This window comes from Danio aesculapii, chromosome 25, assembly GCF_903798145.1.
Source record: "Danio aesculapii chromosome 25, fDanAes4.1, whole genome shotgun sequence".
NCBI lineage: Eukaryota > Metazoa > Chordata > Actinopteri > Cypriniformes > Danionidae > Danio > Danio aesculapii.
This window is the reverse complement of record NC_079459.1, coordinates 6,550,465-6,566,957: the sequence shown is the minus strand read 5'-3', so window position 1 is coordinate 6,566,957 and position 16,493 is coordinate 6,550,465. Positions and strand designations below refer to the sequence as shown.

The following is a 16,493-nucleotide window of genomic DNA, read 5'->3' as shown; positions in this document are numbered from 1 at the left end:
CCCCCGAGTTCACACCTCAAGGTTATAAAGACAATTTATAATTCATTTACAGCCAAGTAATGGACAGGTAATTGCTCAGGTGCCATATGAAGTAATAAATAGAATGATCACCAGGGGAGAAAGACGGAAGAGGACTAATGGAGGTTTAATTAAGAGATGATATCTCTGAGGTGTAAATGGCGTGTTTTTCACTGTGGCTCATACAGCACATCCTGTGCAGAGGAAAGATGTCTCGAGAAATGAAGTTTTCCTTTCCCTGGAAAAATCAGGATAAATGTCTGAGACATACCAAATCATTAATGTTTAAGATTGTGCTGCGTGTGCCAAGAAATGTTTTTATGTATAGGATTTTACAGACAAACAAGCTGAACCTCCTTCTACCCTCAGCTTCGTGTGGATGCATGTGTGGTACAACCATATGGAGCTTATGGTAGCGTGTGGGCAGGCTGATTTGACACCCGGGCTGTGGAACACACAAGCTTGCCTTAATTGACTTATAAAACTGCCTAAAATGCTGTTTTATGGAGCCATTTTCAGACAGCTCTCACAGGATTTGATATCAAGTCATACTTTGTAATGAAGTGTGTGACAGGCACTCTTTATTTCCAGGCCAAGTTCTACTAAACCAGACTTTTTCATGAGTATAAATCTGGCTAACCAGAGAGCTCACTTAAAATAGGGTATGGATGATGGCATTAATTCATGGTCATGCGTGCGGTGTGCGCTGGGAGAGTGGAGATAGGGTGGGGAAGTCAAACTGACAGTCGTGAGGACATAAATGACCCAGCCTTCTTTGTACGCTGACAGCTCTGGCTTTGGTGATACTTCTAGTAGGCTCCTGCGATTCCTGCAACTGCGGTCTTTGTTGTCACAGTCAGCTTGTGTTCCCCTCTGCGGCCTTTCTAGGGGGCTGGCCGGCCTGGGCAAACATAGAAAGAGACGTGATGTATGGCTCCCGGCCAGATCAAGCTTTGCCACTGCAGGGTGCTCCCAGCAGTTGAGTGGAGTTGAGTCATCCTTCAGGCTGCAGGGAAACCAACAGACACTCTCGCTTTGACTATGACAGGAGCTGGAGGGGGGATGTGACTTTTCACAGATATATCCAAACCCAGGCAAAGCTTAGACTGCAGACCAACCTGTTAAATACCAGAGCCAGGTGGATTTTAGAATGGAAACTATAATGCCTTTAAGTATGGCAATAAAAAGAGATCTTCAAGAAAATGCACACTGTTCAGTTTAAGAGTTAAAGTTGAGGCACTTGCCAATCTCAGGAAAGAACAGAATTTTTTTTATTCTCATCGTTAAGACAAACATTTCTATATTTTTTTGTGTCAAAGTGGGAACAGTTATGGTAATTCTGAGCATTTTAGACTATGTTTGCTATAGCCGGAGGAAAGGATCGTTCTAAAGCAGCTTAAACGGCAGAATAGTCACAGTTGTTTAAAGAATTTGCGGCTGCCTCTAATTTAGACAGCTTCACTCTTTTACCATCTTCAATATTCTTAAAAATACTGTACTTTTTATTTATGAAATAGGAGATACTGATATGCTTGGGCAAGAGAAATAATCTCCAAATGTCCATTCTTGAGAGTGAAACAGTGAAGATATTGGTTTATGTGGTCTATCATTTTCAGGCTTCTCTTATGAGTCAATGTGTGCGTGTTTTTGTGACATATCAGGACACAAATCTGTATAATGACATAGGTATGACACAGGTATTACAAAAAGGAGGTGAAATATGAGGACATTGGTGACGTCCACATTTCTCAAAAGTAAATAAATCCCACAAGATGAGTTTAATCAGAAAGTAAAGCTGCACACAGGGTCGGGTGAGGGCAATACAATATATGGTTTGGACAGTATAAAATGAATGGAAACCTATGTAATGTACCCACTTTTCACAAAAACAAACGTATGTGTGTGTGTGTATGTGTTTCTATAGGTTTCTATAGGAAGCGTTACAATATTATATTTGTGCATATACATTAGATATATTAAAATAAGGGTCCAAAAATTAGTAGCACAAAATGATGTGTTAGGAAAACAATTGCTTTTTTTTTAAAGAGCAAAAATGAAAAGAATTAAAAATATATATAAAATTTGTTGAAAATTTGTAGTTTTCCTTGTTTTTGCGATATTTTACAAGAATTAATTGTATTATCTTTCTATTTCTGAAGATGTTTGGTGACTAAACTATAATTTGAATTGGTTTAATAAATCCGTTTTGTTCAAATGAACCAAAATATATGACCGATATTCACTGAGAAATGGATAAAAATATTAATTCTCAAAGTGGGGTGTACCCAGTTATGCTGAGCACTGTGTGTGTATGTGTGTGTATATATATATATATATATATATATATATATATATATATATATATATATATATGTGTGTGTGTCTTTTTTTCTGAGTGCCTCAGGGCTCTGTTATTGGGCCAGGTATTTTGTGCCACACCCTTATCAGTCATACTTTACCAGTGAGATGTACACTCAACATTATGAATTGCCCACCTGTCAAAATGCCTCATTTGCTTTAAAGAAAATATAATGTGTAGTTCATATGCTTTAAAACAAGTCATAGCAGAGTTCTCATACCTGGCCATTTTATCAAAAGATAAGCCCAGTTCTGTAGCCTGTGGCCATATCAAGGAAACACAGATTGATTGCAACGCATATACAGAGCATATTAAATTTGACAGGATAAACAGTCATTGTGGAAGAACTCTGTCTGAGAGGCCAAAGGTAATGCACTCTCGTTGAAGATGATAGAAGTAAATAGTTGTCAAGAAAGATTACACAATTCCCTTAAAGTTTTTTTTTAATCTTATGCGAGTTGAAGCCCCTATCTGAAAAAAATATATATAAATAATATTAATTATATATTTATACACACACACAGAGACTTACTGTAGGCCATGCCATTATGGATGCTAGGCCATGTGCATCACATGGATGTATAAATCACATGATTAGATTAAATGAGAGAAAAGGGGTCATGTTTTCATCCATTATTATATATTCATCCATTTATCAAAATGCCCTTGAGGCACAAATCACTTTTAACATCTCTTTATGTAAGTTTTTTTTGATGGTCATCTGCTGAAAATACACAGTTGAAAGCAAAATGATCACATTTTCCAAGCAAAGTAATAACACCTTCTGTCAAACTTTCAGCTGCTAATAGTCTGGCCACAAGCAAAACATTAAGCCAAAGTTACCTGATTATATAAAACACACAAAGAAGAATCTTACACAATTAGTCTTTAAACTGAGGTTTTTATGAATATTATCTAGTGTGGTGCAATTTGTTTACAGTTCCATGCTTTAAACTCTTTCTTTTTAATTTATGTGAATGTTTGGCTTTCCATATGTACCAAAACTGATGCAATTCTGCCCTCTTCAGGTGAAACGTGGAGTTGTGGGTCTGAAATCTAGATCCCCGTGCTACACAACAAACATTAAACGTCCCAGGTGAGCATCTGTTTTAATATATTTATAATAACAGTCATATGTTTTATTCATAGTGGTTGAATAAATAATAATTTCCAATAACGTGACACCAATTTTCTGTAGCATTATTGTACACATAATTTTGAAAAAATGCAATACTATCTAAAGTGATAACTGAAGTTTTCTTATCCTATTCAAATTTCAGAACACAACAATGGCAGATGAACATTTCATCATCAAGGAAATGAACAGCTGAGAGAGGGAATAATACTGTGCTTCAAGCTTCTGTTACTGCAGGCCTATTGATTTTGACTAGAACATAATGTGTCCATGTCACAGCCTGTACAGATAAGGACCAGTGTGCTGAACTCGCCACACTAGCATCATGACTGAAGAGACTAAACAGTCCTTGGCTGCCAAAGACCTGGATAATGAATCCAAAAAAAAGGAGAAGGGGGCCGTGGAGCAAAAAAGCTTAAAGTCCCCTGAGCACTTTCAAAATGTGAGTCTGGCGCCACAGGCTGTGAACAATCTTGCTAAGTTTGCTGAAAAAGAGAGGGACAACACGCAACAACGGGAGGCTGTGATTCGACCACAGCAGGCTGGAAAGATTGATTTTAAGTCACTGCAGAATCATTCGTTCAGTAGCAACAGAACATGGCCCAGCAGCAAAGACAGCCCTCAGTCACCTAATGGAAAGAATCGGAATAGAGACAAGACTAGAAAGTCAGGGAAAGGAGAGCGTGGCAGCCCACAGCAATTATACAGACTGAGTATTACAAACCAACGCTCTAATCCCACGATTGGGATAGCCTATCCCCAGCAGAAAATCTCACCTCCAAAGAAGCTTGAGTCCAACAGGGGTCCAGTCTCAGGCAGCTACCGTTTCCATGTGCCAAGTATTCCAGAGCGAGAGGCTGAACTACAGCAGGAAGAACTACAGTTTAGATGTTTCCAGGAGGGCTCACCTAACCTTATTTCCCAAAGCTATACCTCACAGTCTGCTGGCGCCACCTCTGTAGGACCTACTCACCAGAATCCACCATCTGCTCCACAACAACAGCAGCAGAAGCCCAGCTCAATTGATAGCAACAACACACAACCTGTCATCAATGAAAATTTATTCCCTGACTTTCACCTGAATGAGACAGACACATGGCACTCCCCAGAGAGGACTTTCAGAAATACTAGTTTTAGCATTACTTCACAAAAGCCAAACAACCTTGTGGACTTGAACAAAGCTAATAGTAGTTTTATGCCTATGCCATTTCAGTATGGATACACATTGTTAGATGAATCCGCATCCGATTCTTTTTCCTGTGATAGGAATACACAGTCACAAGACTTCATAGACATTTCTCTTACTACTAACCAGGTTTCTCAAAATTCATTTTCCTTTCCATCTTCTTCAGAGGGCCATGAAGCCATACAAACGAATTCACAGTTTGGCAATGATCAGGTAGAGGACAGACAATCATACCAATTGCACCCTAAGCCACCCCAGTACATGCAGGCACCACTTGGTATGTCATCTTCTGTTGCCAGTAATGATGAGTCTGTATTAAGCACCCACCATTCAGAGCAAAGAAAGAATATTACAGATAAACCTGATGTTTTTACTCCAGTAGAAAGCAGGGACACTGGGTTTGCAGCAGTGGGGAAAAGAGGCTGCCATCCTAAAAATGGCACCACTGGCCAGAGAGTTCTTGTTCAAGGCAGTGCTCATCATATTAGGAATGTTGCACAAGGTTCAAGTTCCCAAATACACGTAATTAGCCCTCCACATAATAGTATTCACATCAGTCCAGGACCTCTAGATAAAAGCGGCAGTAAGCACCATGGTAGGGTATCACAGCAATGGGAAGGACCAAACAAAGTTTTTCCACCACCACTCACAGACCAGACATCTACACCTTACACCTTTCAGTATCAACCTGCACCAGAACAAAGGCAAAACACTGGTATTAATGGCCGTATACCTTGGCAACAGATCCGCTTCACAACTGCCTTGCCAAGCCAAAACAGGATTGATCTCTCCAGGCAACTGAGCAATCAACAGCTTACTTTTATGATAGGCCCATCAGACTGGCAAGAAGACAGTAAGGCACACAATAACAGCAACCAAAAAGATTCTAACAGCTTTCTGAGCAAAAAGACAAATGAAGTCTTCTCAAACCAAAGGAAAGAAAGTGGGAAGCAAGGCTGCAACACAATTCCACCTTGTCCATTCACAAACAAGGTGGATATGAATCAAGGCCAGGTGGGTGATGGGAAGAATAAGTCAGTATATTTTGGGATTAACCACTCAGTGCCAGTGACACCATCAAGAAACTGTAGCTACCCTCCATTACAAGTAGGACCCTTAGGGCTGAAGATGGTGTCACCATATGACTCGCCTTCACGTTCACCTTCTCAAAATCCAACATCTAGCAGTACATGTTCATCCCTCTCACCAGCTTCCACAAACTCTGTCAACAGTAATGCTGATGACAGCCAGATGTCAAAGGGTCTTTCCCCTACATTTTATAAGCAGCAACAGGATAAAGCATTGATATCATCCAATAACATGAACACTAATCACCATCACTTCCTTTCCGAAACATCAAGAAGCTTGCACTTTAAACAAGAAAACGCCAAAGAGAACACTGCAAGTTTCATGACACATAATAGGCTCTCAAAGCCCAACACAGACAATGGAAAAGGTTGTTTAGAGACCTACAGAACAGAAACCCAACCCCCACCTCCATACTCTGCCCACCAACTTGCCACATCATTAGTCTCAGCAAACCTTGATCAGCTTGATGTGCTTCTGACATGCAAGCAATGTGATCAGAATTTTAATAACCTTGTGTCCTTTCTTGATCATAAGCAATACTGTGGACAGCATGCATTTGCACACAATGAATTAAAAGATGCGCCAAAAGTGGAGGACACAAGAAAGTTTCAGACAGACCATACAAAAGCCATGTCATCTGGATCCAGTTACACAATTTTGCGAAGTTCTTCAGATTTGCATCTGTCTCTGCTTGGACTGAACAAGAATGGAGAAATTGTGTCAGAAAATGAAACAAAAGGAGAGATAAAAGATGATCCAATGAAATTGATGCTACCATCTGCATCTCTGCCAGATTTAGAAATGGAAGATCCCAAATTGGATAGTCTTATCACAGAGGCTTTGAATGGACTAGGCTATCAGTCAGACAACACGGAGATCGACAGCAGCTTTATTGATGCATTTGTCGATGATGACCTCACCTCTACTAAATGTACATCAACAAGACCGGCTCTGACTACCAAAGACTCCACATTATTTGAAGGTAGAACTAACAATGAAACAACATGCAGTGAGAAAGCTCAAGCTTCCTGCAAATATCCTTTTGACTCTGACTTAGACAGCCTTAGATCGGACAAACAAACGGACAGTCCTTTCAAAGAAAGTCAACATGAGTTAATACAAAAGCAAGGCCTCAAAACAGAAAGCTCTACATCAGAATGCAAGGTACAGGAGTCAAACTGCACACAAATTGAGTGGGAAGCAAGAAAGTCAGAACAAACAGAACAGGAAAATAATTACAGTTCAAAGTTCCTTTTATCAAGCAAGTTTTCTGCAAGATGTGGACTTAACAGCTTGCAAAGTAGCACATCATTAGTTAAAGCAACATGTTCAAGATCAACCTGTGCTAACAACAGTCCAACATCTCAGAAACCAATTGCAACAGAAGGAAAAAGGAAAAGGACGGGTGGTGGAAGCTGGAGTAAAGAGCTTATTCATAAAATTGTTCAACAAAAGAACAAACTGCATAAACTCCATGTAAAAGGTACCAAAAACATGCAGTTTTCACTTGTGATGGAGAGAGTCACTCCTGCAGTGCAGAACCCTACTTTCAGGGAATACGATTACGTTTCTGACTCAGACGATGATTGTGAGCCTGTGAAGATAGCCAGTCAGGGACGCCTCAGCCAGAGTATTCGTTGCAAGTACACATACACTAAAGAATGCAAGGGGAGAATTCGTTCAGACAAGAGCCGGGAAAGTTCATGGAAACAAAACAAAAATGAGTGTTTTGATCCCAAGAAAGATTTGGATGTCTCTTCGTCTTTACTGAAAGACAACCCTCGGCAAAGGCTGCGAAGACGGAGCAGTAGATCTTCTACAAGCAGTGAACTCAGCACATCAATAAGTATTTGTAGCGATAGCATTAGCAGCCCAAAAAGTACAGATCATACAGATTCAGACTCTGAGAAACGAATAGAAGTACAGAGGAAAGACCAAGACTCTCTTGAGCAGAATGCATATGAGGAATCCCCATCAAGGATACGAAAAGAGTCTAGCACGTCACTTGCTTTGACCTTCACAAAAAACACAAAAAGGTACAGCACTGATAAGATACTACTCACTGAGCACAAGGATCGATTCACTACTTCAAAATGTTCAAGCATTATCTGCAAGACTGAAGAGACTGCATCTGAGCATACAATGACAAAAAGTACAGTGAGTCTTGCAAGATTCAAAACAACCAGGGTGGAAATAGAGGGAAAAGGGGACCACTATGGTTTTGAGGCAGGAATTCTTGCAACCAAGGAAGAGCCAATCATAACAGATTGCCCAAAAATTATCACATCACCGAGAGGGTCCGGCATAGCACTGAATCCAACAGAAACCACCAACAATAGAGATTCTTGCAATAGTGATGTTTTCCAACTCAGAAAAGATACTGCTACTTCAAAGGGAAAGTCCCACAAGAAAAGGACAAACAGTTCTGAATGTTCAACACCCATTTTTGAGAAAACCCACACCTCCACTGAAGAGGCCAGCAGAAGCTCAAATGAACTATTCCAACCTGAACCCCAATCTCTTTGCAATTCACTCATGAACAAAGTCTGCTTATCACCTTCAAAAGTCAATGAAGATCCAGCAGAAAAGGATGGGCAATGTCTCATTCCCTATCCTTCAGAACATGATCAGAGTCTTTCCTTTGACACAATGTTTGGTGACATTTCTGTGGGAGGATTTGTGAACAATCTTTACCCAGATATTCAACTTGCCAAAGACGGCTTTAGTCCTCTGGAAACCACACCAGATAAGAAGGAACTTTTTGACTCATCATTCTCACCATTCTTAGAGCAGAGAGACTGGAACCTGATGGATGTTAATCCTGTGCTACCAGATGAGATTTCCCAGTATAAAGAAGACTCAGACTCAAATGGGAAAAATAACAATTTCGACCATGTGCCATTTGCTTTGCCAGAAAAATTAATGGACTACACTCCAAATCTCAACAGTAGTGTGTCAGTTGATGATCTGGAAATAAAAAGGATTGTTACAGAGCTGGAGAGTCAGCTACAAACAGCCAAACTCAGCAGCCCTCCACCATTAGACAATGAGCTGCCAAAACAACTTACAATGAGCAAATTTTCTCCACTAAGACTTGATCCTGAAAGTGAAGATGAGACAAGTAGCTTAGAAATTAACTGCTCTTCAGAAAACCTGGAAATTGCCAGACCAGTGGAGTCACATTTAGCACTGTTCTCAGAACCTGAATTACCATGGTCCAGTCCACTCCCATTTGGACTGATGTGTGGACAGCAAGGTCTTCATACACCAACACATTCATCTACTATCAACACACCAACTGATTCAGGGCATGACCACTTGGATTTAAAAGATAGCATGAGGCTCACTGATTTGACCTTAGAAAACAGTTCGTCTCTTCACCTAGAGAACAAAACAGAAAATGTTGGCTTGGACAAGTCAGAAGAGATGCTTGAGCATGAAATTTACACAGAAAATCTGATGAAGAGCTTGGAAGTAATCTCAGATTCATTGTCTTCAGGTTTTACATCACCTCAGTCATCTCCTAATCAAGATTGTGCAATTCCTGAGGAACATGAAAAACAAGATAATGAACACCCAGAGCACAAGGAGCCAGAACATATGGAATCTATAAACACAGAAGCAGAGCTCACAAAGTTCTCAGTGGAAAGTAACACATTTTCTGATAAACCAGATGGGACAACTAGTGACATTTCAGGGTCACACAATGAAACAAAAGCCAGTCTAATTGAGACTAGTAATGACAGTCTTCATAAAGAAGAATTAGAAGCTAATGAAAAACAGCCTGCTGAGATCTCCTATGAGAGTCCAGAAACAACACGATGTGTGAACTCAAATGAATCTGACTCATATGATTATAAGTGTGAATCACCTGTCAATGAAAACAAAAATGCTGACTTTGATACACAGTTACATTTAAAAGACTCGACATATATTACACAAAATCCAGATGTCGCTAAAATTTCCAAATTTTCAACATCCCCAGCAACACCAAAACACACAAACACCCAGTGTGTGGAAAAAATGCAGAAATGTGATGAGGATTCAGCTCTGATTGCAAAGCCAGAACTCACTTCTGAGGGCAATGGACACACATCTGAAAAAACAGGTAGAACAACAGACTGTTTGTCTGATACAGACATCAAGCCAACCCTCTTAAACATCAAATCTCCTCTTTGTCAAGACCATTTGCCAATCTACTCACAGGTTATTAATACACAACAGGTAGTTTCTTCTAAGCATCTTCCTGTAGTTCAAGATGAACATGGCTGTACAGATATTGGGGCCATAACTGATATGACATTGTTTTCGGCCCATTCAGAATGTGAAGATAATCATCAAAAGAACAAGGAGCATAGTCCTCAGTTTCTTACTTTAACTCAGGCCCCACAGTTTTCTCATAACTCCATCCACAGCCCTTGTGAACTGAGAGACGGTCAACTACCAATCACGGTTGCCCCTGCAATGAGTGAATACATACCATGCCTGGAAGACAGAAACACAGATCATGTAAATATTGACAGGTCTGTAGATACTTTAGAATCAGCAACAACAGAAGTAGATGATTCATTTATTCCCCATCTGGATTTAGCAGAAATCACACAGAGTAAATTTTCTAAGCAATCTGGGGCATTGGATGGCTCTCAAGGTGCACTGTATGATTTAAAACCTTTCCCCATTAATTCCAGTGACGCATGCTTTAATGACAACAGCTTCCCCTCTAAATGTTTAGACGAAGAAAATGGCCAGTCTGTTGTAAAATCCAACTCAGCAAACAATTACATTCTCAATACCTGTGCTTTCTCTCTTGATAAACCACTCATGTCTAGCCTACCGCATAATTCAAATGAACAGACAAATATTCAGAATCATCTGACTGGACTTAATATACCTGAGAACTCTATAAATGGCAATCACCAAGATGATAATAAATATTCAAGTGTCTCAGCATCCAGCATTCATTTTTGTGAAGCAGTCACTACATCTGACCCTGAACAAATCTCCAAATTTAACCATAATGACATGAATAGAATTCATGTTCCAGTAGAAACTGTTATTTACATGGATACACACCACAAACCATTGAAGAATGTAGATTCTGAGAAGATGGACAATCCGGTGATCACCAGTGAGCATGATGCAACACAAAGGTCCACCGAATTAGATGTTAAGAAAACATCTACAACTTTGATTCCATGTGCAAAAGCGGGATCCATGGCTCTTGCAATCACATCTATGCAAAATGATGGACAGAGTTTAAAGTCAAGTGAGACAAAAATGTCACCTAAAAAGGGTGGTGCCCAGATCGAACTTCAAGGAAAGTTTCAGTGTGAAATATGTGCAATGTTCTTTCGAACACAACCTGGACTAAAAAGGCACAAAGCCATGAAGCATGTGGTAAAGTCTGAAGGGGTTTTGCCCATTGAAAATGCAAATATGAGTAGCCAAATATTCATACCAATTTATAATATGTCACACCCAACAGAAAAAACTATGAAAGACAGCATGGATATTGTGAGCCCAGCAGTTCTTTCCCATCCAAACAGAATTGAAATTTCAGATGGACATGAACAGCAAGTAAATACACCTTGCATTTTGGAAAGGACTGCAAGCAAAGCTGATGCATCAACCATTCAATGTAGTAGTGATGGTGATCAGGCATCTCCTGTAAATGAAATAACAAAACATTGTATCACCACCATGGACATCAGCAGTGAAATGTTTCCTCCAAAATTGGTAAAGCAAGACATCTTTTCAGATGAAATACTCAACAGACTTAAAACAAATATATTACAAGCTGTCTCTCCAGATTTCCCCTCAGTAGTGCAACAAAACTGTCCTAAGTCACCTGAAAAACAGGTCAACGGTAGCAGTCAAAGCTATCATGAATTCAGCGTGAGAAAGGAGCAAGGGAGCACTGAAGTGCAAAAGGAGGATACTACTTCACCAGAGCATTTAAAGGTGCATAATAAAGAAGATGCATCTGACATTGACAGTGTTGTGAAGTATTGTGATATGAACCCAAATGGTATAACAGAAGATATCCACTATCCACATGGGAATTCTTTTTTGAACATAAAGTGTGAGAACACGTGTTCTCCCACAGAAGAATGTGACACACTTAACGGAATAGCATCTGATCTCAAGGCTTTCTTTGATGACGAAAGCACATTTTCTCAGTTATTCCCAAGAAATGATGACCGGAAAAGGAAGAAATGTGCAAGGGTCTATGGTAAAAGCAACAAAAAGCAAAAGCAATTGTCTTGTTTAGTTTTAGACTATCCTCCCACTGATGCTTTCACTGATACATATGAGGAGACTAAAGAAAATGAGATGGGACACGTGTTTTCCGGTGAAACAAATGACCCTTGTGACTATGACACCATATCATATGACAACACAAAGAATCTGGAGGTGACTCCTAAAAATTCATCGGAAAATGCATGTCAATTAAATGATGGACAAATGGATCAACAGACTGGTTATGTGGAAAACCTTGAAACTGGAATGAAAGAATTTTCATGTGAGAGTCAAAGAACAGTTGAGCAACCCTTACAGCATCAAGGCGATTCTCATGATTGCTCTGTGTCAGAGAACACAGTGTCAACAGTTCCTCAGGAAGGCTGTAAACTAGAGATTTCTGCTGCAGCTTGCCCTCTCCAAATGGTCTGTGTTCAAGAAAATGCCTCTCATTTATCAAACAGTGAGATATCAAAACTCGACACTACAATTCATATTTCTACACCGTATTTTGAGCCTGACAGAGATGCACCTTTGGTCACAACCATTTCAAGCACAGAAATTAAAGAACCCGAAAGACCTTGCAAAAAGCCAATGCAGCGTAAATATAGGAAACGCACTGACCCTGCACTCAAACCTAAGGATAAGCAGTACAAATGTAAAGTGTGCTTCACATGGTTTCTCACATTAGGCGAGCTGGACTTCCACAAGCTCTCTCACAATCCGTCACCTCCCCCAACTTGCTATATGTGTGTGCAGCGCAAGTTTAGCTCCAGAGAGCAGCTTAGGGACCATCTCAGGGAAAAACACGGCAAAAACAAAGCAGGTGTTTGGACTTGCGGCATGTGCTTAAAGGAGATTTCAGATGTCTGGATGTATAATGAACACTTGCGTGAGCATGCCACACAGTTTGCACGAAAAGGACAGTCTCAGAGTTCCCTCTTGGGCATGCCTGGATGTTTCATGCAGGAAAATGCTGTGAAGAACTTCATATCTTCAATAATGCAGCATCGTCCAAGCAGACCTGCAAAGGAAGACATTGTTAAACCATCAAATAAGGAAGAAAGAAGGTTGTCTTTCGATAGACAAGAGCCAAGCATTACGAGGGAGGTTGATTCTACAAATCTGAAGACTGTGAGCTTTGGGGGTGGGAGCAAACACTGTGCACTGACATCGCTTGAGGTTCTACCTCAAGCAGAGACTTCTGCCAAAAATGCTGATATGCATCCTAACTGCAAAGACCCTTCAAGGGACTGTCACCACTGTGGCAAGCAGTTTCCAAAGCCCTTCAAGCTCCAGCGTCATTTAGTGGTTCACAACATGCAAAAGATTTTTCTTTGTCACAAATGTCCAGTATCATACCAGGAGGCAAAGGAGCTGAAAAACCACCTAAAAAATGAACATGAGGAGACAGATGAGCCACACTCAAAGCACACCACGCTGTACACTTGTGAACTCTGTGCCGATGTCATGCATGTAATCAAGAAGTCCTTCATCTGCAGTACCTGCAACTACACTTTTTCCAAAAAGGAACAGTTTGATCGTCACATGGAGAAGCACCTTGCTGAAGGGAACAAGATCTTCAAATTCAGGGGTGTTGTGAGGCCTTGCAAGCCTTTTAATTCAAACTACGATAAATCTGACATGCCTCCAAGCAAGAAAAGGAAGGGAACTGAGAGCAGTGTAGACATCACAATGTCACACATGCAAGGTGACAACTCAGCATTGCCCATCACAGATGACACTGCAGAGAACATCTCCGAGGAGCATTCTATTGAAGCAAACAATACCAGTGTGAAAATTGAAGACGTAGTCGAAGATTTCCCTGAAGCTGCCATGGAACTTAGAGAGTGTACAGTGCAAACAGATTCTGCAGAACAGGGTCTTCCATCAACGGAGCTAAAGGAAGAGAATGAAAGCTCTTCTCTATCACATGAAATCCAAGAAGATGAGCCAAGGGAAGTCAGTGAAATTGACAAAGAAGCTCTGACAGAGATTTGTGATGTTAAAATAGAAGATGACGGTTGCACAAGTCCAACAAAATTGTTCATTTCAGAGACAAGCATTGATAAACATATCCAAGACACGGTGGACACAAACTCTTCAGTAAACCTTGAAAATGGAAGTGAACAAGGAGAAATAAGGGACTCGACTCTTCAAGTGGGGGGTCAAAGCGAGATAAGTTTACGAAAAAAAGGACTCTCATCTTCCAGTGACTTTGAACTACCATCTGTGAAACAGTCTTCAAATGAAGCAAGCTACTTGAAGCAGGATCAAAAAACTGAAGCGTCATTCCCCATGAAGAAAAACGAGAATAAAGAACAACTGACTACTGCTCAGGCTAAGCACATAACTATGGTCAAAGCTGAGGAAACTTTGAAACAAACTCTTGACAATAGCCTAAGGTGCCTTAGTAGTGCTGACTCCACACATCACACCAACAGCTCTAATACATCCGAAGACAGGGACTCAACCAAGCAACAGAGGAAGAGGAAAGAACCTAAAACAGCTCTCAGCTCTCAGAGAACTCCATCTCCAAATGCACGGGAAAATCTGAGCATCAACCCGAGGGTCAGAAAGAAGTTCAGACCCAGCAGGTGTGAAAATATTGATGGACAGAGAAAAAATGATTTTCCCAATGACTATCCTGTGCTCACATCAGTAAAGGATGACACAGCCAGTAACAAAATAATCTCCAAGCATAAAATAGGCTCTTCCAATCTGGGCCTTCACTTAAAGAAAGCGTCTGTAGATAGTTTCCCGCCAAAAAAGGTCGAGATTGTACGTCACTTTAACGGAGATTGTAAAGGGAAAAAAAGCATTCCTAAGAAAGCCATCCATTCCCCTACTTCGAGAATCTCCAACCTGAACAATTCTTTTAACCACAAATCTCGACCCAAGCCAGGGGTGAGATCCATCGAGACTCACACATATCGTACTGCAGAGTCGCAAAACAACCTCCTCAGCCAGCTGTTTGGCCAAAGACTAACTAGCTTTAAAATTCCTTTAAGGAAGGACACTTCTGAATCTATTAATTAAGGATTAAATGGATGCCATTAACAGGGAGGTAATTAAGTGATCCACTAGGCATGTGATTAAGGCAATTTATTCATGAGACTAGGATTGTACGGCCCTCCTCTGTGAACTCATTTAACTCCTTGTTTAGTCACTTTATCCTCTTGTAAATGTGTATTTACGTATATGTGAAGACCAACGACCAAATGTATGAATATAGGATAAATCCGTTGGTTACAAATGAGTTTATTTTTTCTCTCTCTCTATTTTATAGCGGAGCATTATCTCTAAGAGACTGACTGTTTTTGGTCATCAACAACACAGAAAGGCTTTTTGAAAAGAGTTTACTTGAAAATGAAATGAGAATATTTGTTTTCCAAGTAATGCATGACACTTTTACGTTACATGTTCTTCATGTTTTCCTAGCAACAGGACCAAAAGACATCCTAAGTCTGGATCACGTCAATGGGCTTTATTTTATATGCTTCAGAGAATTACTCCTTTATACTCTTTTACTTTACTGTATTGCGGAGACACTCATTAGTATTAGCTTTTGTATCTTCACTAATTGGTGCTATGTTATTTTATTATTGTTATTATTATTATTAATATTATTATTATTTGTGTAATGTGAACACAATGTCTTGTAACTGAAGGGAACATGTAGCAATTACACTCCAAATCATTGCTGGTACTCAAAGTCTTCGAGAAAATGACACACGAATACTGCGTACGGTCAATCAAATAGAAAGGGTTCATTTGTGTCTTCATTTGATCTGTTCAGAGGAGGGCAAGGGAAAAGCCTTTTCCAAAACTGAATTTAGTTTGAATATGAACTCAGGTGCTATTATTGCGCATGAAACCCTTAGGAATTCTTCCCATGCACTGATGATATCATACCAAACCCCACGCGTTCACCTATATGTCCCTGGTTCTTTAATTCTTACTGTTTACTAGAACAAAAGGTGCTTCGTCATGTTTATATGTATCTTATATTGTATAATATTGTACGTTGATTATTTTCCAGTGCAATGCATAATGTCAAAGTTCTATTTTAATAATGTGCAAAAGATGAAGAGAAAAAGGAATGGAATATACAAAGCCTGTGGAAGGCTTACGATTGGATCACAAAGTGCATCATATAAACTTGGTTATTAAATTTTTTTGCATCAAGCCTTTTGTTTCTTTGTCTTCTCTGATTGTTTCCTTTTGTCGGATCCACAGCATGAAATATGTTTATAATTGCTTATAGTCCCAAGAGAAATTTCTCAAAATACAACGTGAAAGGATGAAACGTGTGCGGTGTGTGATAAGCGATGGAGAGCACAGCTCGGCTTTAATCAGTCAAGAATTGCACTGTGTCCTTTTGAATTCACATTTAATGATCACTTGACATCACAATGAAAAGTTGAAGATCATAGAGCCATCAAGGGTTGACATCCCGAAGTGAG

General features: G+C 40.0%; 1 protein-coding gene across 1 annotated transcript in view; it reads left to right on the top strand.

The window, feature by feature from the left end:
• The window catches only part of LOC130219826 (uncharacterized), a 120,463-nt gene extending 104,248 nt beyond the window's left edge, over positions 1-16,215 (top strand). The window contains exons 3-4 of the mRNA XM_056452315.1: positions 3,406-3,473; positions 3,658-16,215. Coding sequence (XP_056308290.1) covers positions 3,838-15,066 — 11,229 coding nt within the window. The 5' untranslated portion in view covers positions 3,406-3,473; positions 3,658-3,837 and the 3' untranslated portion in view covers positions 15,067-16,215. The remainder of the gene's footprint in view (positions 1-3,405; positions 3,474-3,657) is intronic.
• The last annotated feature ends 278 nt before the right edge of the window (positions 16,216-16,493 follow it).